This window comes from Sciurus vulgaris (genome assembly GCF_902686455.1).
Source record: "Sciurus vulgaris genome assembly, chromosome: 2".
NCBI classification, from domain to species: domain Eukaryota; kingdom Metazoa; phylum Chordata; class Mammalia; order Rodentia; family Sciuridae; genus Sciurus; species Sciurus vulgaris.
Genome location: NC_136462.1, coordinates 198347775 through 198371644, shown reverse-complemented (window position 1 = coordinate 198371644; position 23870 = coordinate 198347775). Strand labels below are relative to the sequence as shown.

At 45.6% G+C, this 23870-nt stretch overlaps 2 protein-coding genes across 3 annotated transcripts in view; one reads left to right on the top strand and one right to left on the bottom strand.

Annotated features, from left to right (window-relative positions):
- The window catches only part of RTF2 (replication termination factor 2), a 39321-nt gene that overhangs the window by 1736 nt on the left and 13715 nt on the right, over window positions 1-23870 (bottom strand). Inside the window, exon 6 of the mRNA XM_079129208.1 lies at window positions 2625-2738. Coding sequence (XP_078985334.1) covers window positions 2625-2738 — 114 coding nt within the window. The remainder of the gene's footprint in view (window positions 1-2624; window positions 2739-23870) is intronic.
- Window positions 11322-23172, top strand: LOC306654423 (beta-1,3-galactosyl-O-glycosyl-glycoprotein beta-1,6-N-acetylglucosaminyltransferase 7-like). 2 transcript variants are annotated; one of them, XM_079127977.1, is made up of 4 exons: window positions 11322-11612; window positions 16068-17081; window positions 18027-18122; window positions 22214-23172. In XM_079127977.1, exons 1-4 carry the CDS (start codon window positions 11330-11332, stop codon window positions 22438-22440), a joined length of 1620 nt encoding a protein of 539 aa, XP_078984103.1. In that variant the 5' UTR covers window positions 11322-11329; the 3' UTR covers window positions 22441-23172. The 2 variants fall into 2 exon arrangements, with proteins under 2 accessions (XP_078984103.1, XP_078984102.1); XM_079127976.1 differs by lacking the exon at window positions 18027-18122.

Here is a 23870-nt window from a genome sequence, read left to right as displayed (position 1 = left end):
TTTCAGGGATAAGAGGCAATGTTAACAACCACTACTGTACACAAAGAGCAGTTAAGTGAGTAACACAAACTACAGGCAGCTCTGTGGTCTAGCCAGCAAAGCACACACCAAATTCCACACGTTCCCTGCCTCATTTTCAAAGCTGCCAAGCTGCTGTGATGTTGTTCATGTAGCTGTAAGGCCTGGAGGTTTATACTAAACGTTTAGCAGATTATCCTAACTCTGGATAACTCTTGTTAGGAATCTAAGGCACTATAATTTTGTTACTTACTATAGTTACTTTGGTCATTAAGAACAAAAATATATGAACGAATCATTCTAAAATTATAAGGCTATGTTTGCACGGATGCAACTGCAGAAATGATAAACAGGACTACGTTCAATTTACTTTAAAATATTATTTCCCCAAGTATCCAAAAGGTGGCGCTAAAGACACACAGTCTATTTACTTCAGAAGACCTCCCCCTCTCTAGCAAACACTGACCCTGAACTTGGAACACACATACAGTGTGACCTAGAAGCTGGAACAGAACATAAACCCTTGCTCACATTACACATGCGATGCATGTATGCCTATCTGTGAAGGCTGACGGTCCTTGGAAAACCAGGGACAACTGTTTACTTCCAAGCCTTTCATTCACAGCTGAGTTGTTTGGAAAGCACAGGCAATAAGGAGGTGCAGAGAAAATATCACGCTCCGAGTCCAGCTGCAAGTTTATTTGGGAAATATTTTGTATCTTGGCAGCAGTATCTAAGGATTCACAGGAGCTCCAGTGAGTATTCTGCAGAGAGGGGCATGTTAATTCCACTGGGCTTTGAAGAGCTTGGCAGGAAGCCTGTGACAGAAACTCACGCAAGTAAAACAATCAAAGACTATGAAAATCTCTAGTAGCTTCCTTTAGAATACAAATTATCCCTCTCACATTTAAAAAAATGATCAAAGGTAGCAATAAAGAGCAGGCAGATCCTTTTTGGAAGGGTCCTTTGTCAAACATGCCTGAGACTTTTCTTTCTCTTTTTGCTCTTATAATAATGAATAGAATTCACTCTCACACACACACACACACACACACACACACACACGATTTTTAACCTTAACATAGCACTTAAATGACTAAGTGCTCTTTCAGTATTTCTCTGGTGTGCTATATTAATATCTTATAAAACTGCTCCACAGACTGTTTCTATTATCATTTGATTACAAAGTCTGGGTATAATTCTTTGTCCTACAGGACCCATTTAGGTGATTGTTTTCTAAGACTGATAAAATGAGAAAAGAAGGAAATGCCAATGGATCTGGATCTTTATGAATTCTGGGTCCATGCTTAAGAATAATAATGTACCCAACTACCAGCTTTCTTGAGCTTAACAATCATGAATTACATGTCATTCCAGGGTGAGAGGCTCCTGTCCTTTCTTCTGAGACTAAACAAACACAAAAAGCAAAAAAATGAACACTTGAAAATTCTTTCCTCATCACGTAACTCCTACCTACTGGTTGATACAGGTGCACTAAGGTTGGTTCTTGTCCCTGTAAGTTGATGTCTTCAGGATATGGACACTGGATTTCTAATACTTCCAGCAACTGCTGCTTTTGTTTTCATTACATAAAGTTTCCTCCCAAGTTAACCCTGAACCTACTTTTTCCATAAAGAACAAAATCTTTCCACTCACGAAAGACTTGCAATACATAGCTGACCTCTGTAAACAACAAATCCTACAATGTACAGCTGGACTCAGTCGATGGCACACACACTGGATGACCTCAACCAGCACACTGCTGAGCTTGCTCATCAGGCCTATCACTAAGAAATAGGCCACTGGAATGTGGTTCTAAACCCGGGACTACAAAGCAAGGCCCCACCACAGCACACCCACCAGGACTGTCACCACAGTGCTGTGTCCCTGGGCTCTCTTCTGGAAAGCAATAGCCCCACTCATGACGACTCCCCCAGGGAGGGCTCAGGAAGACGTGGGACAGAGCTTGAGTGAGCTCCTTGCTACTCCCAGATCTGGAGGACTGCATCCAGTGGCCTGGGAGGGGGAGACACACAGGATCCCAGGGTCCCCCAGGCCGTTGGAACCTGGCCTGCAGGGAAGTCCTATGCACATTCAAATCTGGGAAGCAAGGAACCTTCAGATTTGCTGGGATGATGGTGATGTTTTACTCTTCCTTTGGTTTTCCAAGTTATAAAAACTGAGTATGTATGATTTTTAAATCAATTGACAGTAACAGCAATTGCAGTCACTGCCCTTCTCCAAGGGCTGTGCTCACGAGGGCTGTGCTCTCTGTAAGCGCTTTATAGGCGTGACCATGACCCTTCTAATCCTCCGGACAACCCCATGTCCTGTGCAGGTGTTGTCACCACCCCCACCTCACTGATGATGGAGCTGAGCATGGACAACAGAAGCGCTGTGGCTAAGCCACCACTGGACCGCTTCCAGAGCCCAAGGTCTCCAGGGTTAGGAATTCTTCTCTCACACACCCCTACCAGGAGCCGGAAAGGCAGCCAGAGGTTGGCAATGGGCTCTGGCACAGAGGAGGAGCCTGGGCAGACCCTGAAGAACCGACTTCTACCCGGGACTCTCAGAGGGGAGGGTGGAAGGCAAGCCCGTTTCACCACCTTCTCCAGCTTCGCTCGCAGTCTTCTCTCCTCCATCCTTTTCTTCAGCATTTCCACATCCTCCTTGGTGCCATTGAGCACAATGATATCATCCTCCTGGAAGGCAGCCCCACACTGGAGAAGACAAAAAGAGAGAAGACAGAGCTGGTCACAGAGGGGAAGTCACTCTCAGGTCACTCTCAAGCCACGCTCGGCCCTGAGTGTCAGCTTCCAGGCTTTGCTAAGCTCCTGTCATGGCTCTGCCTGCATCTCAGCTTCACCAGCTTTTCGGTCAAAGCCCTGGTCCGGGAGGTCTGGGTGACCAGAAAAGCTGACTCAGCAGCCTAAGAGTGCTGCCTCCAAAAGGCCTACCTGCAAGGCCTCTGGGCACTGGGATTCTAGGAGGATTGCTGCCAGTTCTTAACTGGTGAGGTGGCTCGCGGTGACAGCCTTTGTATAAAATGTGATTTATACTGAACACCTGCTTGACTTCTGGGAGTCTGGAAGTTTGGTACATGCTAAGTAGAGGGTATGTAACCAGCCCACAGCAAAAACCCTGGGAACTGACTCTCTAACAGGCTTCCCTGGGAGATATGTCACCCGTATGCTGCTGCGTGGCACTGCTGGGGACAGTGTTGTCTCTGTGAGACCCTTCTGGGCAGCAAGAGAGCACGGGAAGCTTCACATGGACTCTTCCCTACTCCACAACCTGTCTCTTCCCTTACCACCCCACCACGTACTCTAACCACAGCACTGCGCTAGATCTTAGCTGAGTGCACCACTATATGCAAACTCCTATCAGTCATTCTAGAAAGTTCCAAGGGTGAGGGTGCTTTGGGGGACCTCGGACACACTGGCAGAACACGACTGTGAGCAGGATCTAGACCACCTGACAGTGTCCTGGTATGTCCACCCTCAGATCTGCTGGTGAGCGAGCCACCTCCCAGGTCAGGGGTGACCATGCCGTGGACACTGCTGCCTCCCCTGCCCTACACCGCGAGGTCCTCGGTCTCTGCCCCTGTTTGCGCCATGGCACTGATCAGATCTGAAGCTCTGCTGTCTATACTGCTGTTGTTACTGCTGTGGTCCAGCATTGAGCCCAGAGTCTGGCACACAGTCAGGACCCTGGACACCAGGGCTGGGTCAGGTAAAAGAGGCAATCATGAAAATGAAAGTGGGGCTCTGCCGCCTCCATTAGAAACTGAGGCTTCTGACTGACCTACTCTGGTAAGACTACTCCTCCACCTCTCGGGACCTCAGTTTCTCAGCTGTGAAGAGCAGCGTTCTGGCCCAAGGGCAGGTGGTTCTGCTCCTCGGGGGACACTCGGTACCGTCTGCGCATCTTTCTGGAGGTCACATCTGGGGTGCAGGTGCTACTGGCATCTTGTGGGTAGAGGCCTAGGCTGGTAAACACCCTATAGTACAAAGGACAGCCTCACCACTGAGGTGCCCAGTCCCAAAGCCGCCGTGCTGAGGCTGAGACACCCTGGGCTAGGGTCTACACACCTAATGCAACAAGAAATTTTTAAAAGAATAGAAACTTATAGGGCAACTTATTTATCACTAGGGTGAGAAATGTCACCCAGAGCAAGCAAAAGGCAGAAGCTATAAAGGTTAACAACTTTACTACATAAAAATGACAAACTTACATGACAAAGGCACAATCATTAAAGAAAACATACATCAAAAGCTACGAGAAAACACTTGCAGCGTATACAACATTCAAAGAACAAATTTACAGAACACAATTATATTCACATAAGAGCCCTTTATAAAATCCTCCCAGAACAGCACTCTCTGACAAAAGGCAACTGCACAGAAAGGCTCTCGACAGCCAAGCCATGGCAGCAGGGTGCATTTCCCTGAGGGCCTGCCACTCCAACCTCTGAAAACACAAGCTGGAGGTTGGTGGGAGGGTCCCACTGGGATGCCCACACTGTTTCCTGTGTCCTACTGCAGAAGCACACTCTGGAAACAATCTAGCACCTGTGACCAGATGAGCTGATAAGAAACTGTGGCATCTCAACAAGACAATGCTTTTTAACCCTCAAGGAGACCCACCGTTTGACAGCATGGGAGACCCTGGAGGACAGTGTGCTGAGAGAAACCTGCCAGACACACAGAGAAAAACACTGCACAATCTCACTGCCATGAGGGATCTAAAAGCCGAGGATACAGGAACATGGTAGAACAAAGGCTACCAGGTGTGGTGGGGGGCAGGGGTGCTGGCAACAATGTAGGAGGGCAGGTCTGGAGCACTCCTGTAGCTTGGAGACCAGTTAACGTCATGTTGCACACTGCAAGCTGCTCAGATGCCACACCCCTTACCCCCCATAAAGGTAATCAGGTAGGAAGATGGAAAAAAGTCAACTTTGGACCACTGGCATCGTCTCACCACGGCAGGGACATGTGGTCATCTTTCCACACACACACCAAAACATCAGTCTGTGCGCTTCACACACGCATAATCACCCCCTCATTTTGCAAGCACTGCTTTCTCAGTATGAAATGAGGCAGTGCACTCTAAGCTCAGTCTCACTATCCGCTAAGCTTGAAACGTGACTGGTCCAGTCAGGGTTAGTCACTCACTACATCAAAGCCATTTGCTTTTATCGCAACGGGAAGTGTACCAGGTAATAAGACTGGCAATCAAAAGGCCTTGCGGGGACATACAATCAGTATGTTCTCTTATTTCACCCTGTAAGAGCTGGGCTCCGTGCTAAATAAGACGTGGTCTCAATCCTCAATGAGCGGGATGGGATTTCCTAGAATGACCAAGTGGAAGAGAAGTCAGCTCGCTCTTCCCATCCACCCTGCCTATGAGACCTGAGTTATTCTTCCCTATCTTATTCTGCAGCTTTCCAACTCGTGGAACGTTTTGCATTTTTATTTAATGTTTTTCCACTGCCATGATTTTTTTTAGCATGGTAGCAGAGGAAAATCATGTTTCAACTCCTAATTCAGGGTACCAAGCTCAGGACACAGAATACCAAGTGAGCTCTGGAAAAGAAGGCTTGGCCAGCATTTACATTCTCTATCAAACATGCCCTTATTTTTTTTTTTTTCCTAGTTGTCAACGGATCTTCCATTTTATTTATTTATATGTGGTGCTGAGTATTGAACCCAGCGCCTCACACATGCCAGGCAAGAAGGGCTCTACAGCTCAGCCACAATGTCAGCCTCTCAAACATGTCTTTTTAAAAAAAGATAAAATATAATTTAACGAACTTTACATAAAGTGCACAGTTCAATAGCCTCTGAAGTTATTTACGGCTGTGCAGCCATCACGCAATCTGATGTAAGAACATGTCTAACACTTCCGAAGGAACTCCCACGTCCAGCAGCACCCTGCCGCCTCCCCACCTGCTCAGGCCTGGCCAGCCACTGATCTACTTGGTCTCGGGGATTCTGGACATTTCATATGAATGAAATCATACATTACAGGAGTGTTTTGTGTGTGACTAGCTGCACTCGGCACAGTGTTTTTAAGAGTCATCCATGTCGTAGCCTGTATTACAACTACATCTCTTCATATTAATCCACTGAATTCCTCTGTTCAACAGCCAGCAGACATCTGAGCTGCTCCCACTTTTGGCTCCCATGAACAATGCTGCTGAGAGCATCATGTGCAAGTTTTCATGTAAACGCATGTTTTCATTTCTGTTGGGAAACCCGGAGTAGAATTACTGGGTCATATGTGGACTTCTATTTTAACCCTGGAGGAAATGCCTCTCCTCCAAAGACAAACTGCCAGGCCACTGCACCATTTTACATGCTCAAGAGCAACGCAGGGGGCTCCCTTTCCCTACAACCTTCCCAACACTGGCTATTGTCAGTTATAACCTCCTAAATGGTGTGAATGGGTTGTTTTGTTTTGTTTTTGGTACTGGGGATTAACCACTGAGCCACATCCCCAGTCCTTTTTATTTTTTAATTTGAGACAAGGTTTCACCTAGTTGGTTAGGGCTTCACTAAGTCACTGAGGCCAGCTCTGAACTTGTGACCCCTGCCTCAGCTTCCTGAGCTGCTGGGATTACAGGTGGGCATCACCGTGCCTGGTCTGGCTCATTGTTTTTTAATCTGCATTTCCCCTATACCCAGTGATGCTGAGCATCTTTTCATGCACTTATTGACCACGTACAACTTCTTCAGAGAAATGTCTATTTAAATCCTTTGCCAATTTCCTAAATGTGTCATTTGTTTCTTTAATGTTGAGTTGTTCTCTATATTTTCTGGAAGAGTTCTGTCTTCGTCCTTTTGGACTGCTATAACAAAATAACTTGCACTGGGTAATTCATAAACAGAAATTTCTTGCTCAATGTCTGGAGCTGGAAAGTCCAAGATCGGGCCCCAGCAGATTCGGCATCTAGGGTGAGGGCCCGCTCCTCGTGGATGGAATCTTCTACATGTCCTCACATGACTGCAGGGGAAACAGCTCCTTCAGGCCTCTTTTATAAGGGTCTTAACCCGCTTGGGAGGGCTTCACTGCCTCCAAATATCTGACCTCTTAGCACTCTTGCACTGGAGATTATGTTTCAACATATGAACTGGGGGAGAACACAGTGTTCTGACCACAGCAGGTCCCCAATCAGATACGTGATTTACAGACGGTCTTTCCCTTCTTATGGATTGTCCTTTTCATGTTCTGGTTGACGTTCTTTGAAACACGTCTTAGATTTGGATTAACCCAGCTTACCAATTTTCTCTTCTACCACTATGCTTTTTGTCTTGCATTTAATAAATCATTGCCCAACCCAAGATCATGCAGATCTGCTCCAATGTTTTTCCTAAGAAGTTAATCATTTAGCTCATATATGTAGGCCTGTGATCTTTGATTCCATCTTCATGCATGACATAAGGTGGAGTCACAGGTGGGCATCCAGTTATTTTTGCACCATTTGCTAAAAGGACTCCTCTTTCTCCCTTTTGAGTTGTCTTGGCCCCTTAGAAAACCAATGAATCACAAATGTGAAAGCTAATTTCTGGATCATCAATTTTATTCTGCTGATTTATCCATTGAGTGGATAAGCCAACCATATCTTTCCTGATATCTGTAAAGAGCTATTTGATAATATTATAATCATAAATATTGAAAATAAGCAAAGTAGAGTATATTACTAACCAAAATGTCTAGTTACTCCATCAGTCACTGTCTTTGCAGAAAATCCAGGTGGGCACCTTATCATCAAGAGGAAAGGTACTCCTCTACTGTCTGCAGGCAAGTGAAAAGTGCCTCCAACAAGTCTCCCGTGCCCGTAACAGGAGATATGCTAAGCCCAGTATCTCCTTTTTGGAAAGCACTCTCCACACAAAAAGAGACCTGGAGGTATTCTTAAAGTTGTCAAAGATTTGATTAGCACCTCCCAATACACAGAACATAGCAACCAATGTTTGCTGGCCCTCTTCTGCCTTAACTTAAGTTGAATTATTTATTGTGGTTCTTATCTTTAGAAGTGATTATTTCACGTCAAGATCAGCTCCTTTTCTGTGGTTTGTCTGGAAAGTTTTTCATGACTGAAGACACCTTGCTTTGACCCACAAATCCCCGAGGCTGGTGCCACAGAGAAATTACTTGAGTAATGGAATAAGATCCCAACTGAATGTCTGACTGGGACACCTCTGAAGAGAAGTGACTTGTGCTCGGCTGCTGCAGGAGGCTGGGACTAGGGAGCAGGTCCCCTGGGCAGTCCCGGGCTAGGGGAGCTTTGGATAGAGAGTTCCTTGGGGGAGGAGCATGTCTTCTCCTTGGAGAGGGAATGAAAAGGAAACGAAGGAATGGACCAGGTGGAAGGAAGGCCCAGAGGGGCCTGGAGTTGCAGGTCTGGCGTCAACAACCCTCCCGAGGGCCCAGTCGAAAGGGAGAGGAGGCCGGTGACCACCCTGAAGCACCTCCCTTCCTCCCCTCCAGGACTTCTGCTGCTGTTTCTCTGTGGAAGCTTGCTGCCCCTCTTTCCTACGGTGTTGGAGATCTCTCCTCTGGAAATGACTGATCAGATGCTGTGGACTCCACTCTGTGCACACTCATGTTTGACCCAGAATTAATATATTTTCAAAGCTGAATTAGCCACTCACAATAAAAAGCCAAAAATCATTCACATTACAACTTAACTATCCTGCTTGCTTTCTCAAAAATTTAAAAGATCCATTAGCCCTCAGGGACCTCCATCACTTGGACTTGAGTAGGCACATCCCCTTGATACTGTGAACATAATCCTCTCCATTGCTCCAGGCCCTGTCACTTGCCCTGATTTCACGCTTGACACTGGGAATTAGTGCAACAGCTCGTCCCCAAAAGGCAAGGGAGACGGGCAGAGAGCAGGTTTTCACCTACCACGCCAGCACAGGCTGGAGTTCTTCTCTAGACTGAAGGCAAAGGGTCACTCCAGAAGGAGGGTAGAGGCTGCTGCAAAGGTGCGGTTGGCCCAAAAGAACGGCCCCTTTCCCTCCGACCTCCAGCATCCTACTAAAGCCTCTTCAACGAGTTCTGCTGAAACTGAAGAGTCATTTAAAACCTTTGCTTCCTTTGATTACTTGTGACTTAGACGCTCCCAAGTGAGGGAGATGATTCAACACGTGAAGCAAGCACTCAACCCCGCGCTAACCCCAGCCCCTAACACACGCTGAGAGGGGAAGGGCACACGGTTGGTCTGACAAGGTAGAACATGCTTACCACACACCAAAAGAGAAGGTAGACTAGTAACTTTATACTCATATACTCCAGGTATTAATTTTTTAAAAGTTCTTTTAAAAATCCAGTTTGCAAGTGCCAAGAGGGAAGAGTGACAGACTTGGGAGCATCAGGCTAATGTACCTACGTATCTGACATAGAATCCTGCTTGTTTCCCACACAGGACTTCATGCCTTACAGAAATGAATAATGCCTGCATGCCTGCACAGACTTGAAAACAGCGTCTTTTCTCCACTTGGTGGTAAGCCCCAAGTGGGAGCCATGTTATCTTTTTGCTAAATGAAAGAATGAGAACAGTCTAAAGAGATATTTCAATCCAGGATAAAAAGTAATGAAATTTTAAAGCCAAAGAGTTCCCCCATAAGTTTACATAAAATTCACACTCTCTACATGTGAGCACATCCATCGTACCACACAGTTTGAGAAAAACAAAATTTTATGCTAATCTGAATGACCAAGGAGGTAGCTCATTTTTGGTTTTAAAAACCAAAATAAAAAAATCCCACTGCATTCATATTACCTTTTGTCAATTACACACAAGTCATCTGTCCATTTTATCTCTATGGCTTTCATTTTTTGAATTTCATTTTAATCAATCTATATAAAAATTTATAAATGAATCTATTTACTCCTCACCCATTTTGTCTGGCCCTTCTTGCATTAGTGTTTTCCTTAGAGCCACACAGGTAACTGTCCATCATGTCCTCAGCTGTTCCCGCCATTTCTCTTTGGCTTAGAAGGACTTCCTCCTTCTGCAGAGGTGAGGACCAGGTGGAATCCAGCCTAATCCCCACCCTCAAGGAATGGCCCATACGTAAAGACCTACTGGTCCAGTTCAGCAGCATCCACAGGACAAATTTTAAGCACACATTCAGGGCACAGGGGACACAATCATGCCAAGACTTCACAGGCTTGTGTGGCTTTTCCATACATAAAATAAGCTTTGCTTTGTGATTCTTTTGTGTGTGTGTGTGCTGGGTATTGAATCCTGGGCTGCTCTACCACTAAGCTATGTCCCAGCCCTTTTTATTTTTAACAGTGTCGTGCTGAGTTGCCAAGGCTGGCCTTGAACCTGAGATTCTCCTGCCTGAGCCTCCCAAGCCACAGTAGGTGTGCGTTCCTGCACTTGGCTTCACTGGTGAATCTGGTCAGGTAAAATAAGAACCTCGACTCGTGGAAGATGAGGGTCTCCGCAGGAGCGTGAGCACACGGCTGTCACTACGGGGGCAACACAAATGCCACAGCACCTTAAGGTGGCGGGGCCAGGTCCTACCTGCTCAGATACGGCCTTTCCGTGGCGCCCACATATGCGCAGTCACTCCACCAGCGGGTGGGGACAATGTGGCCTCACTGACTGGACTACCCAGGCTGGTGTCCAGACACATGAGGAGAGGACAAACCTCCAGTGCTGTTCTCCCTTCTTTCTTTTCTATTTTTCAGTTGTGGGTGGCACAACACTGTTGTTTTACTTACTTATTTCTGTGTAGTGCTGAGGATGAAAGCCAGTGCCTCACATGTGCTAGGCAAACCCCACCACCAAGCCCCAGCCCAGCCCCCCTTCTTTTTCCTTCTTCCCCAGTGCTAGGAGGAACCCGAGGCCAGGTGCACACTAGGTGAGTGCTCCAGCACTGAGGGAACCTGGCCCCGAAGACGGGACTCACGTCCCTTGGCTCCACTATTCTTAGTAGATCTGTCCACAGTAAACTTAGAAGAGTCCATGACAAAACCTTTAGAATCTGAGGAGGAAGGGATGCTAAGAGGACAGGTGCCCCCAGGTGGAGGGGAGAGGAGACCCACTGAGGGAGCAGTGGGACCCACCCGCACCGCACGGTGGACCTGGGACAGGCCTTCTGGCTCACCTCCTCCCTGAGGGTCCCATGAGCCACTCTGGAGCCTCAGGCTTCAACCGGGTGCTTGTTAGGAAGACATGAAATTTTCAGATGCTTTCACTTTACTGAAAAGGGGTCTGCCTCCTATTTTCAAAAGCATTTAACACACCTGACCCACGATGCCAAGATCTCGCCCAGCAGTTTCCAGAATGGCGTGTGCCCTGCTGTCCCGCATGGGGGCAGGGTTTCCTCTTGCCTCATTCTGTTTTTTCAGCAGGGGACCCAGTCTTGAAGAAATGGAGAAGCAAGAGCAACAACTATTTTTCCATCTACATGTCAGAATCAACGCGAACACAACTCTCTGGGGATGCAAAAGCAGCACGGCCTGCCAGGCAACTCCAGAGCGGGAGCCACTGCCCAGGAAGACACAGGGAGAAGAGGTGGCGGTGGCCCTGCCGAGATCCCCACTCCGGACAAGAGCAGCGCTCTCTGGTAAGTGCTTCTTTAATTCCTCAGGACCCTACCCCGCAGGTTAAGCACAATTTACTTCTGAAGTCAGTGTGTTTTTCTTTGTTCCCTCTTATGGCTTTAAATAAAAGACTAGACTATCAGTAACATTTTAAATGCAAATTTGCAGGCATCTTTTTGAAAAACAGTCCCACTTTTTGTTTAAGCCAAAGAAAATAAAAATGGAGTATTTTCACAGTATGAGATCAACTAGTTTTAAATTTAAAATGCTACCACCTTTTAATTCCTTGCAGGTGAGGTAATAACTATGTCAACCTCAAGGCCATGTGCAAATCTTCAGTTCTCATTTCATGCCAGTAATGAAAATAGAATGTTGCATTAGTTGTGGTTGTTTTGAGAGGCTATCCTAAAATGGGAGTTTTTCTCTTTACATCAAAATGGCTTAACAGAAGTTTTACACACGTCAAGGAAGTAAGCTTGCTGTGAGATTAAGGCTTCCATTTTCTTGGACAGCTCAACAATCCAACTAACAGTAAACTCAAGTGGCTCAAGAAAAGTACTCATGTCCAGGGTGCTTTGGACATTATTCTGAGCCCCAAAATGACAAAAGTAACAGACACAAGATTTTCACTGCAGTGGCCATGGTGACTTCAGAGAGGCACAGTAAGTGGAGGGAGACCCAGCCTCTTGTGGTCAGGGCCGCACACCTCCCGGGAATGAGAGCTGACGAGGTGCCAGGGCTGGGCCAGCCAGGCTCAGTGTGACGCTGGATCCATGCACTCCTGCACCCACCCCAGCATCCTTAGGAGGCAGAAGTATCACACCCACCTGCAGCCAAACACAGGGAGACTCAGGCCAAGACAGGCCCTGGGGCAAAGCCCAAGCTAAATATCAGATTCTCAACAAGGTAAGTGTAATAATGAGCACTGCTACTTTTTTTTTCTTTAAATAAAGCTCTGAAAAACTTTGAATACCAGATAAATTGTTTCCATTGATTAAACATATTAATGTTTTAAAGCAGTAATACTTTAGAATATATGACAAGATACTTTAAGTTCACTCTGAAAGATGACCATCTATTGTACTTACTCACTGGAATTACCTTTAAAAGAAAAAATTAAAGAAAAACAGTCTAAAAATCCAGCAAAAAAGTGAGTGCCTATGAAGAGCTAGTGCCAAATAAATTAACAGATCAAGACAAATTAAATCTCGTCACAACAGATTCAAAATGCCTGCTCTAAACAAATGGTCCTACTTACAGCACCAAACCCACTACGGAGGCTTGCTGGGGGTCAGGAGACAGGGCGCAGAACGAAAGGGAGATGCAAACAGCCAGGGCTCTAACACGGATGGTACCGTGCTTTAAAACGATTCCAGGCAGCATACTGCACTTAGAACACACAAGTTGCAAGCCAATTCCACTGAGAACGATAACGAATTCAGCAGGTACACGGGGAAAGTCACCTCCACCTTTAACCCACCGCAGCCAGAGCCTGGATCATGGTTTGGCTGTGGCATTCTGCAGCGTCTTCTGACTGTCACATGGCTTCAGTCCCTCTCTAATCCTCACATTATTTGCTGTCTGGAAGCTACTTAATTCTACACATGCTGTAACATTGTAACAATGCTACTGTCCAAAGGCTGCAGCTGTGTGGTACTAAAAGATTACTAAGCACAAATAGTAAGAAAGGCAACCTAAGGGGAGGCAGCACATGTCAAAGGCTCAGAGCCTGCATACCCTGGAATAGAAGTCATCTGGGATTTAGTAAAGCCCAGGATCAGGACATGGAAAGGTCAAAGTGCCAAGGCTGGACAAAGGATCTGAATGTCCATTCCATACACATGTGGATAATGTGTGTCCATTCTTTCTAAAGCCTTTAAGAAAATAAATATTTAAAGTTTTGTGGAGAAAAAAATGGTTCAAGAAATCAGTAAGACTATATACTTCTTTAGGATTACATATTCCTTACACTTGGAAGGCACTACCTATGTTTTTTGGAAATTTAGTCATAGAAAGTCACAGGTGTGATAAATATATTTTCATTATAGATAAAAAAGTTGACTTTACAATAGAGAAAACAACAACTGAGAATAGCTAGAAAATGCTTGTAAAACACACCGGAGCTCACTACTACTCTAAAGGGGAAAACTGCCTGGCTCCAAAGAGGAACCCTGGAATTTTTGCATTATCCCCTGGATGTCATGTTAAAATGGTAGCAAGAACTATTCATATTCACCAGCAGTGCGCTCTCCAAAGATCTCATTACAAGACCTGACCTGACTGCCTTACAAAACTTGTGCTGAAGTAATGACAGAAAGATAAACTGCTGGTGGCATTTCAGCAGGAATCTATTCTAAATTTCAGTGAACCAGAGCCAGAGTTAGGCAGGCAAGTGTAAAAAAACTGCGCTGTCAGAAGAGAGGTGACAAGTCCCACTCCACCAGCTCCCGACTCCCACTTGTGTCTATAAAGAGGAAAACCACTCAGCCCAGGTTCCACCCTGAAGGACAATGGACTACCCCAGGGGGCGTGTGTTCTTTTAATTACATAGACTACTGAAAATACCCAATCCCCTGGGCTCTGCCAAGGTTATGTGACAGAAGGCTGCATGGGGACAATGTGTCCCCACAGAGGGGCTGAACTCTGTGACGGGAGCAAAACCAAGGCAAGAGACAAATACCCCCACCCCCACACACTGCAGCTTCAACACAGGAGGAGATGTGACAACTACACCTGGCAGCTTACCTTTAATCAAAGTTTCTACACACTGTAAAAGGCCTGGCTTTCATTTTAAGAAGGTTTCTTCTTCCTATCCTATTTCTAATTTTTATTACATAGGCCTTATTTACTTTAGAGACCAGACATGAAGGTCTATGGAGCTGTATGTCTATAAAGGTCAGTACTATATAATTTATAAGATGTCTTTAAAGGTAGGCTACAAGGTTTGATGTCTGGGGCAATTGACACTGAACCATCAAACACTGTGACCTGGTACTTTAGGGCAGTAGTACCTTTTTACTTTTTAAGCATGCTGGGTAGAAAGAAGCTGTACAAAGAAAATAAATACCAAACATTTAAAAAATCTGCAACCAACATATATTCAAGGCTTTCAGGGCCTCGTAGTTAAGAACTCAAGGATAACTCAAAATGCTGTCTGGTGAATCTGAGCAGCATGTGTAATGACGAAAGGGACAGACAAGGCGTGTCAAATCCAGGAGAGAACTCCCATCCAAACTATGGTGGCTTCTGAAGAACAGGACACGGGAATAAGATGTGGCTTTTATGGAAACAGACACATGACTCATAAACAAGACATTTTAGCTGACAAATTTTCCCCCTAAATTCCAAAGAATGTAATCTAGTAATTAACTAATGAAAAGACTTGATTACTTTTTGCTATGGCTATACCTGTTCATGTACCTACATACACCTCAAGATAGAAAACTATATCATCATCAAATAACCTCTTTAGATAATTTGTATTTAATCATTAAAGTAGTCCTTAAAAACAATTCATAAACTAATTCAAAAGGTTTAGGTTTACAATCATGAAATTTTCCTTACTTTGTCATTTGTTTTACTGAAAAGATGTAGTTTAAACATAATACAGAATAATGGCATAAATAAATGAGAAAAACACCTGATGTCCATCTCCAGGCAGCAGGGAGATGCAGTCAAGCCCCAGGGGTCCACCCCTGCAGCTTATTAGAACAGTCAAGTTAACACATCTGATGGTACCCAGTGCTGACAGGACGCAGAGCAGGTGGACTTGCACACACTGCCACTTCAGCCACTCTGGAAAATAGCCTGGTGGTGTCATAAGGGGCAAACACAGTGACGAGTGAACCAACACAGCACCACATGACATTCAGTCAAGGAAAGGAAAACACCTGCCCACGGAGGCTAGTACGCAGTGCTCACAGCACCTCAGAAAAACTCACAAACTGGCAAAGACTTAAATGCCCATCCACAGAGGAATGCACCAACTGCGCCAGTCACAAGTCGGAATGCTACCTGGCAATAAGAACGAACAGGGATAAACACAACGACAAGGACAACTGTCAGCAGCATCATAAGAGAAAAACACCAGGCAGAGAAAGTACAGGCTATGATTCCATTTACATAAAATTACAGTAAGTAAATGAATCCAGAATGACAGAAAGCCTGCTGGTGACTGCCCAAGATGGGGAGGGCACGAGGGAAGGATTAAGACTCGGGGGAGGATAACGCTTCTTATCTTGGTTGTGGTGATGGTTTCTCGGGCGTTCAAATAGATAAAATCGGGCCCTATTCTGCAGTCAGTTCCTCAGAAGGCTGGGCAAGAGGGTTACTTGAGCCCAGTCTCAAACATAGTAAGACCCTGTCACAAACAAAAACACTGGTGAAATTATAAACTTTAAATACGGGTAGTTTTAGTATGCTTTGATAAAGTTGGAAAAAAGTTACAACACTCTAAATTTTACCTGTTGTTCTTTTAGGTTTAAAGGAAAAAAATTCAAACTGCAGTAATCAGAATGCATATGGAACTCAAAACATGAGCCAGCTGCGAGCCACAAAGCCCGGGCTCCTCGTGTGCGTAGCAATTTGCATCTTCATTTTCCTTTACTTAAAGAGCCCAGCTCCTGAGGAAGCAGAGGAGGTGCCCGCTTCTCCAGGAGCCGTGGAATGTGGCTTCTATCCAGATGAACTATGTTCAGCTTTATTTCAAGGGAAAGAGGCAGCTCCCCAAATTGCAAAATTCTGTAAAAACCCTCAAACTGGAATACTTGCTTATCTACGCACACCAGGAAACTGCTCCAGGATTTCCCAGGGGTTGCACTTCATAACCAGGCCCCTGTCTGCAGAAGAGGGTAATTTCTCTTTGGCATATATTATAACCATTCACAAGGAGCTGACCATGTTTGTGCAGCTTCTCAGAGCTATTTATGTACCTCAAAATGTTTATTGTATTCATGTTGATGAGAAGGCCCCAAAGAAGTATAAGACTGTGGTGCAGAGGCTGGTTGACTGTTTTGAAAATATCTTTATTTCAAAGAGACAGAAGGTGGTTCATGCTGGCCTTACAAGACTACAGGCTGATATTAATTGTATGAAAGAACTAGTTCACTCCAAATTTCAATGGAACTATGTCATTAATCTTTGTGGACAGGATTTTCCAATCAAAACCAACAAAGAAATCATACACTATATCAGAAGCAAATGGAATGATAAAAATATTACTCCTGGAGTAATCCATCCACCAAACATTAAATCCAAGGCCATTCGAAGTCATCCTGAGCCCAGTCCTGCAGGAAATGTATCTCCAAATAAAAGATTCAAACACGAGCCACCCCATAACCTAACAATGTATTTTGGAAGTGCTTACTACATACTCACAAGAAAGTTTGTGCAGTTCATACTGACTGACGCCCGTGCAAAAGACATGCTTCAGTGGTCCAAAGACATCCACAGCCCAGAGCAGCATTACTGGGTGACCCTGAACCGACTAAAAGGTAAGAGACATCCAACAACACAGATGTCTGCTCAGGTCAGAACCAACTGCGGAGTTTCATTCTTAATTGAAGATGCTTTCTATTTAACTGTCCTCCTGTGGCTTTGTAACACCTGCTTAGGGAACCCAGAAGGTCTTTGGTTTTAGGAATCTGACATGGCTGCCTTTGTTCGCTCTATAGAAAGGAGACACATTTTGCTTCACTTCAGACAGAGCCTTTTGAAAATGCTGAGCATAACTTTTTGGGAAATTCTTCATTTCTTCCTTCACCTGATAAGCAGGAGAGCAATTAAGGTCAAACAGTGTGCAAAGGGCCATTGAGAATGTTAAATATTAAAGCTTGTGATGTTTTTGTGGCAAGTCTAATACTTCAGATAGGTTCTCCAAGGCAGAGGGAAAGCTGACACCCTCTTCTAAGTGGACTTAAGTATTTATTTCCTCTTTATAAAAGCCCAACTGGCTCCTTTAGGAAGCATGGCTTCAGGCTTAAAAAGCTAAGCTCCTCAGCCCAGAATGCTGTGCAAAGGACCTGGCAGAGACTGGCTAAGCCCCTTTTAAAATCCCATCCCTGTTTCAAGTCCCAGTTTCAAATCACCTGCGAGGGCTATTCCAGAGCAAACACAATCCAAGAACCCCCATGCCCATGAAGAGCACCTGACACACACACAAGTGAGTTACAGGGGAGGGAAAGGGAAGACAGACAACAGCAGGTACACGCATGCAGCCCTTGGCCCTTGGTCAGCCCCGCCAGTGGTACACCACCTGCCCACAAGCTCTAGCATCTGCAAGGATGTAACTAATGAAGCACCTGAGCCAAGGATGACTGCCCCTCTGTCCTTCTCAATGACTGTTTGATCTAGAGGGAACAGCAACAACCACGCAGAAGAACCTGTACTAAAAGTCCAGGAAGCTGGGTCCACGTTGTGTGCTGGTTGTGTCTCCTTAGATGCTCCAGGTGCTACGCCAGATGCCGGCTGGGAAGGGAACATTCGAGCCACGAAGAGGAGGACAGAAGAAGGAAGTATCCACGATGGATGCAGAGGTAAAAGCAAAGCAAGCCAAAAACCATCCTCAGCCACACAGGGAGTACGCAGCTGCTGCCACCTCAGCAACAGTGGTGGGAGGACACTGCGACCAGGCTTGACCTGGAATTAGTGACCACTCAACTAGCAGGGGTGTCAGTTTGCACAAAGCATAAACCTTCATGAGGTGGACAAGGCAGGGCTATAACTCAGGAAGTTTTAAAAATCACAACCTATCTGAATGTTTCTATCTGCATTTAGAATTCAAACTCAAACACTGATTAAAAACAAGTGCTGTGTTCCTATCTATTAGAATATAAAACGGAATAATGCACGTGCACACTGAGAGTGGGCTGAGCAACTGCTGCTGCCTGGGACTGCCTGCCTACTGTTTATATAAGCAAAGTTCCACTGGGGCACAGCCGCCCCCATGCACTTGTTTTTTGTGTGTTTTTGTTTGGTCCTGGGGACTGAACCCAGGGGTGCTCTACCACTGAACTACATCCCAGACTTTTTTTTTATTTCAAGAATGTCCCACTAAATTGCCGAGTCCAGACTCAAACTTGCAATCCTCTTGCCTCAGCCTCCCAAGTCACTGGGATTACAGGTGTGCGCTGCCCTGCCTGGCAGCATATTGTTTATGACAGTGAAGGGCAGAAATGTGTAGTTTGGACACAGATTATGGGACCCACAAAGCCAAAACCATGTGGCCCCTTACTGACAGTATGCTATGTTATGCCCTCTCCAGAGCAACAAGCCTCACCCTTGTCTTACTTGCATGCTCTCTCAAAGAAATAAGGAAAAGCAATTGTTACATGTTCAAGTGATTCAAAGGAGTTTTTTTTCCAATCTATTCCTTCTGTCTCTTTGGTGTCCCAGAGGTTTTAGTCATGGGAGGGATGAAAGGACACCACAAAGCAGGGTTCCGGATGGGTAGCATGTGCCCCTCACTCATGAAACGTCTGGAAGGGACTGGCTGAAGGCAGAAGGGCCCTGGCATGCCAAGCTGGGGGTGCCTAGAGAGAGGCACTGGAACTGGCTCCCATGGAGCTCTTCTGGCCTCCTTCCCCCTCTCCAGCCCAAGATGGCTGCTTGGGAGGGGCAGTAGTCTGGGGGAGGAGGAGACACGGAACAGAGAGCTCACAGTTCAGTGTACCGTGTGTTCAGCAGAGATGCCGAAGCTGTGAGAGCTCCTGCAAGGAAAACGAGCAGGGGGCACCTGGCGTCTATGTGGAGCTGCAAATGGTGGGCGGAGACAGCAGGAGAGAGCAAAGCCATTTGAGGGTGGCTGCAGCATAGCATCCCCTCTGCAAGGACGCCTGGGCCCTGCTATTGGTCCACAGCAGTTTCCTCGCCACCTGCGGGGAACTACTGCAGAGACAGGACGACCTGTTCCAATAGTGCATTTGGGGACCACCCCTGGGTTTGAACAGGCAAGCAAAATAAACCAGGTTCAGTTTTCTAACTATGAAAAATACGGACCCAAAATATGTTTATGTTTGGCTGTAGTTAAATGAAAAAGTAAACGTCGAGTCCAGAATAGTTCAAAGACAAGTTGTTCTTGTGCCTTGAGCACCTCCAACCTCCTGATGGGCAGCGGTCAGAAGAGCGGGTGATGCTTTCCCTTTGGCTTTGTCTGGGGGCTGGGTGGCAAGTGCGCCACCACTGAACTATGCCCCAGGCCTAGGGTAAATGGTCCATGAAGTATCTGTAAACAGGTAGATACGATTCGACTGGAGGGCTCCCACAGGGTAAGAAGGCACAGCCCAAGAGCAGAGTGACAAACAGCTGCCTTTCATGAGGAAGCAGGAGCTCCTGCCATTACCACGGGGTGGCCAGGACCAGAGAGTAAGTGCTCAGAAAAGCAGGCCAGATGCTCCCCAAAATGGTGTGCAGGTGGTGTCAGCAGGGCTGTGGTACCAGTTTCAGAGTAAGGGCTCAGGCGCCATACGGTAGCAACCTGAACATTTCAGCAAGACATTACCCCTAACTGCTAACAGTTCAGAGTTCCTACATCCCTGGCTTTGGGGTGCGAACCGTTCTCACTGGATAGCAGTCACACAGCCGTGCGTGGGCAGCATTAGAGTCAGCACAGGATCAGGCCAATCACTGGTGGCAGGGACGGGGGTGAACTCATCGTCACGGGCACTCTTCGGTAGAAGCTAGTATCCAAGCCCAGCCCCAGCCAGGCCCCAAGTCACACCCAAATGCACAGGAAGAGGCAGAGCTGGGTCTCAAACATGGTGCAGCTTCCATGGCAACAATGGTCGGCTCACACCTAACCCTGCCATAGAATGCCATTATCTCATGATAACCAGCAGTCAAGAGTTCTTTCATTTTTAATCACCCAGACAGTATTAACAGAACCTCGAAAATGTTCCATTTTTTGTTTTCTTCTAGTTCAAACCCATATGCATCTAAACAACAGCTAGGAAGTTAAAACTAAGGGGTAGCTCATTCACTGCACACTTAGGTCCTGTTTTTCACACTGCTTTTTTTTTATTAAATTTTTTTTATTTTTACACACTGCATTTTGATTCATTGTACACAAAATGGGTACAACTTTTCATTTCTATGGTTGTACACATTGTAGATTCACACCACTCATATAATCATAAATATACATAGGGTAATACTGTTTCATTCCACTATCTTTCCTTCCCCCACCCACTCCCACCTCATTTTCCTCTACACCATCCAAGTCACACTGCTTATTTTTGAATTTAGAATTTTTAACTACTCAGATATAACTCTACTGAGAGTCCATCACTATGTACCAAGAATGTTTATCAGTTATCCAGGCATGGTAATGCACACCTGATGGCAGGCGCACACCTCAGGAGGATTGCAAGTTCAAGGACAGCCAGGCAAACTTGACGAAATGCTGCCTCAAATATTTTTTTTTTTTTTTTTAAAGGGCTGGGGATGGAGCTCAGGAGTAAAGAACCCCTTGGTCCTTTTCCCAGTATCACCAAAAAAAAAAAAAAAAAAAAAAAAAAAAAAAAATTCCATCACTTAAAAAGTTTAATCATGATAACAGCTGTCCCTGATGCCATGCCTACCAAATGCCAGTTCCAGGCCCTTTACGAAGCCCCTGCTCAGTCTTATGAACACATTAGACTTCTCAGTTTTGAGTACCTCCTCCCTTTTAAAACGTGAGTTCCTGGGCTGACATAGGAGGGCAAAAGAGGAAGCTTAGCAATGGGAGGGCAGCGTCTGCCCCAGAGTGGAGCCCTCGCTTCTCACCTGCAAACTGAGCGTGCAGATGGAAACTACTTCGGTGTGGTGTTGAGAGGAGCAAGAGAACAGAAGGTGTCACACACAGTGTGAGGCACTGGAAATGCCACAGGGTTTGTCTCAAAGGGATGCAATCAGCACTGGTTCCGACTGCAATTTCCCTTTTAATTACATATATGACACACTCACACTGCAGAACCTATGAAAGACAGACCGATGACTTATTAAAACCAATACCTTCCTGATGAACTACCCACCACCTAGGAGAGGACTGAGAGGTTCATGGAACCAGAACCTATCAGAGCAGGGCAAGGTGGTGCACGCCTGTAATCCTAGCAACTTGGGAAGCTGAGGCAGGAGAATCCCAAGTTTGAGGCCAGCCTGGGCAACTGTTATTTTGACATCCTGACTCAAAATAAAATAAAATGGGGAGGAGGTGTAATGTAGTGTAGTTCATTGTGGGTCCAATTCCCAGGTCCACCAAAAAAAAAAAAAAAAAAACACCAAAAAACAAAAAACAAACAAACAACCAAAAAAACACCTATCAGAACTTAGATCTTACCAGACAAATGAGTGCTACTTCAACTCCCTATACCATGACTAGCTAAGATTCCACAGCATTCAACAACGGCAGCCAAGCAGGTACGAACATTAGAAATCGCAAACAAAAAGAATGAAAATGCTCCTTTTTCACCTTAATTTCGTTATTCAACACAAAAGCCTCTGCTAAAGCAATCATGGAAATGCTATTTGGTCTGAACTTATGAAGGAGGAGAGGCCATCAAATGCCATCAGAAGCAGGAGGTCTCTCTTCTGTGTGAATGTGAATGGTGGGGAGACACAGGCAGCTCAGTTCTTGCGTTTCTTCTCGCAGGCCACTATGTCCAAGACATTTGTGTGTACGGACTCGGAGACCTGCCGTGGATCATTAAGTCACCCTCTCTGTTTGCCAACCAATTCGAGCCCTCCACAGACCCACTTGTGGTTACATGCTTAGAGAGGCGGCACCGACTTCAGGCCCTGAGGCAGGCAGAAGTCCCTGTGGAACCACACTGGCGTTTCCAACAGGAAACTTGTTTCAACAAGAAACTGACGCAGTAAGCAGCACTAACGTTCTTACTGGGATCACTGCTTCCTGACTTGAAACAAAGAGGAAATGGAGTCAAAAAAGAAAGAATGGGATATGACTAGGCCTAAAATGAATCCAGAAACATGCTACTGGCAAGACTTTACTATTGATTATAGGCCACTTTTATAGCTTTGGGAAAGAAATCACAAGAGAAAAAATAACTCAAGCTAACACTGGTGACCTATGGAGAAGCACCTGGAGGCAGACAGCTTCAGCACACAGTGGCTGAAAACCAGCATTCTACAGATGCTGAGACCCAGGTTCATGCCGGAGCTAAGAGCAACACGTCTTGTTCTGAGGGCCTGGACACTTGTATAGAGATACTAATGGACGAGTGCCCACTAAAAATGAAAAAGGGTTTACCTAAAGCTGTTCTTATTGGCTGAGAACAATATAACATTATTCTGGAGAATCCTAGAAAAATACCCACCAGGTAAATTATCTGGGTCAAATGAAGTTCATATGAAGTGGAAACACCTGAGTTGCCCAACACCACCACAGCTAGAGGGGACACTGGAAGTGTGGTAAGAAAGACTGAGGAAGTGAATCTTGATATTTTATTTTTTATTTTCAATAATTTAACTCCAGGTACTATACACGTGCAGGTGAATGGCTACTGTGATGACCAGCCAGGCCTAAGGCACAAATGGTTTGAACTACCTCCAGCCACAGACCCAGCTCTCCTCCTTTGGAAGATTCCTTTTTTTTTTGTGCTGGGGATCGAGCCCAGGGCCTTGTGTTTGCAAGGCAAGCACTCTACCAACTGAGCTATCTCTCCAGCCCCGGAAGATTCCTTTTTTGTTGTTGCTGCGGTCACGGAGAATTTTACACACACTAGTTGAAAGCTTTATCTAAAAATGTCCATGGCATCACACAGGATTGAAATACACAACCACTAAAGAGCAAGCATAAAACAACTAAAAAAGGAAAAGCAGGAGCCACTGTAAGGAAACTAAAGAAATGAACGTATTTCAAAGGGAAACCGCAAGCACCTCAGTAAACTCAACTTTCCCACACATCTGAATACGATCACAGCCCTGGAGAGGCAGGATGCTAAGGAGAAGAGAGTTCGGAAGGTGAGCACCACAGGCCAAACTAAGTGAAGCACAGACAGTAGATCTGGTTTAAATGAACATTTCTTCCCCTCAATACTCACAGAAAATGTCAGACTGCCAGAGAGATGGCAGGAGGCTCCTGCAGCACACCACCATTTTGCTACGGGGCAGTGTTCCTGAAGGAACCAACTGAGACATTCTGACTGGCTGTTCAGAAAACCTCGCTTTATCACAATCATGAGCTCTGCATTTTATAAAAACTCACTAATGACTGGATTCAAGCCACATTTTTTAAAAAAGCAGCTTTTAAATCTTTTCAATGCACTTGAAACATGGGCCTGCCTTCA

Bases quoted from the DNA above. Each gene is read 5' to 3' on its own strand.
- LOC306654423 (XM_079127977.1), top strand. From the start codon at position 11,330: ATGGCGTGTGCCCTGCTGTCCCGCATGGGGGCAGGGTTTCCTCTTGCC. The intron at 17,082-18,026 runs GTAAGAGACATC...GTGTCTCCTTAG, and splicing joins GACCCTGAACCGACTAAAAG to ATGCTCCAGGTGCTACGCCA. The intron at 18,123-22,213 runs GTAAAAGCAAAG...TTCTTCTCGCAG, and splicing joins TATCCACGATGGATGCAGAG to GCCACTATGTCCAAGACATT.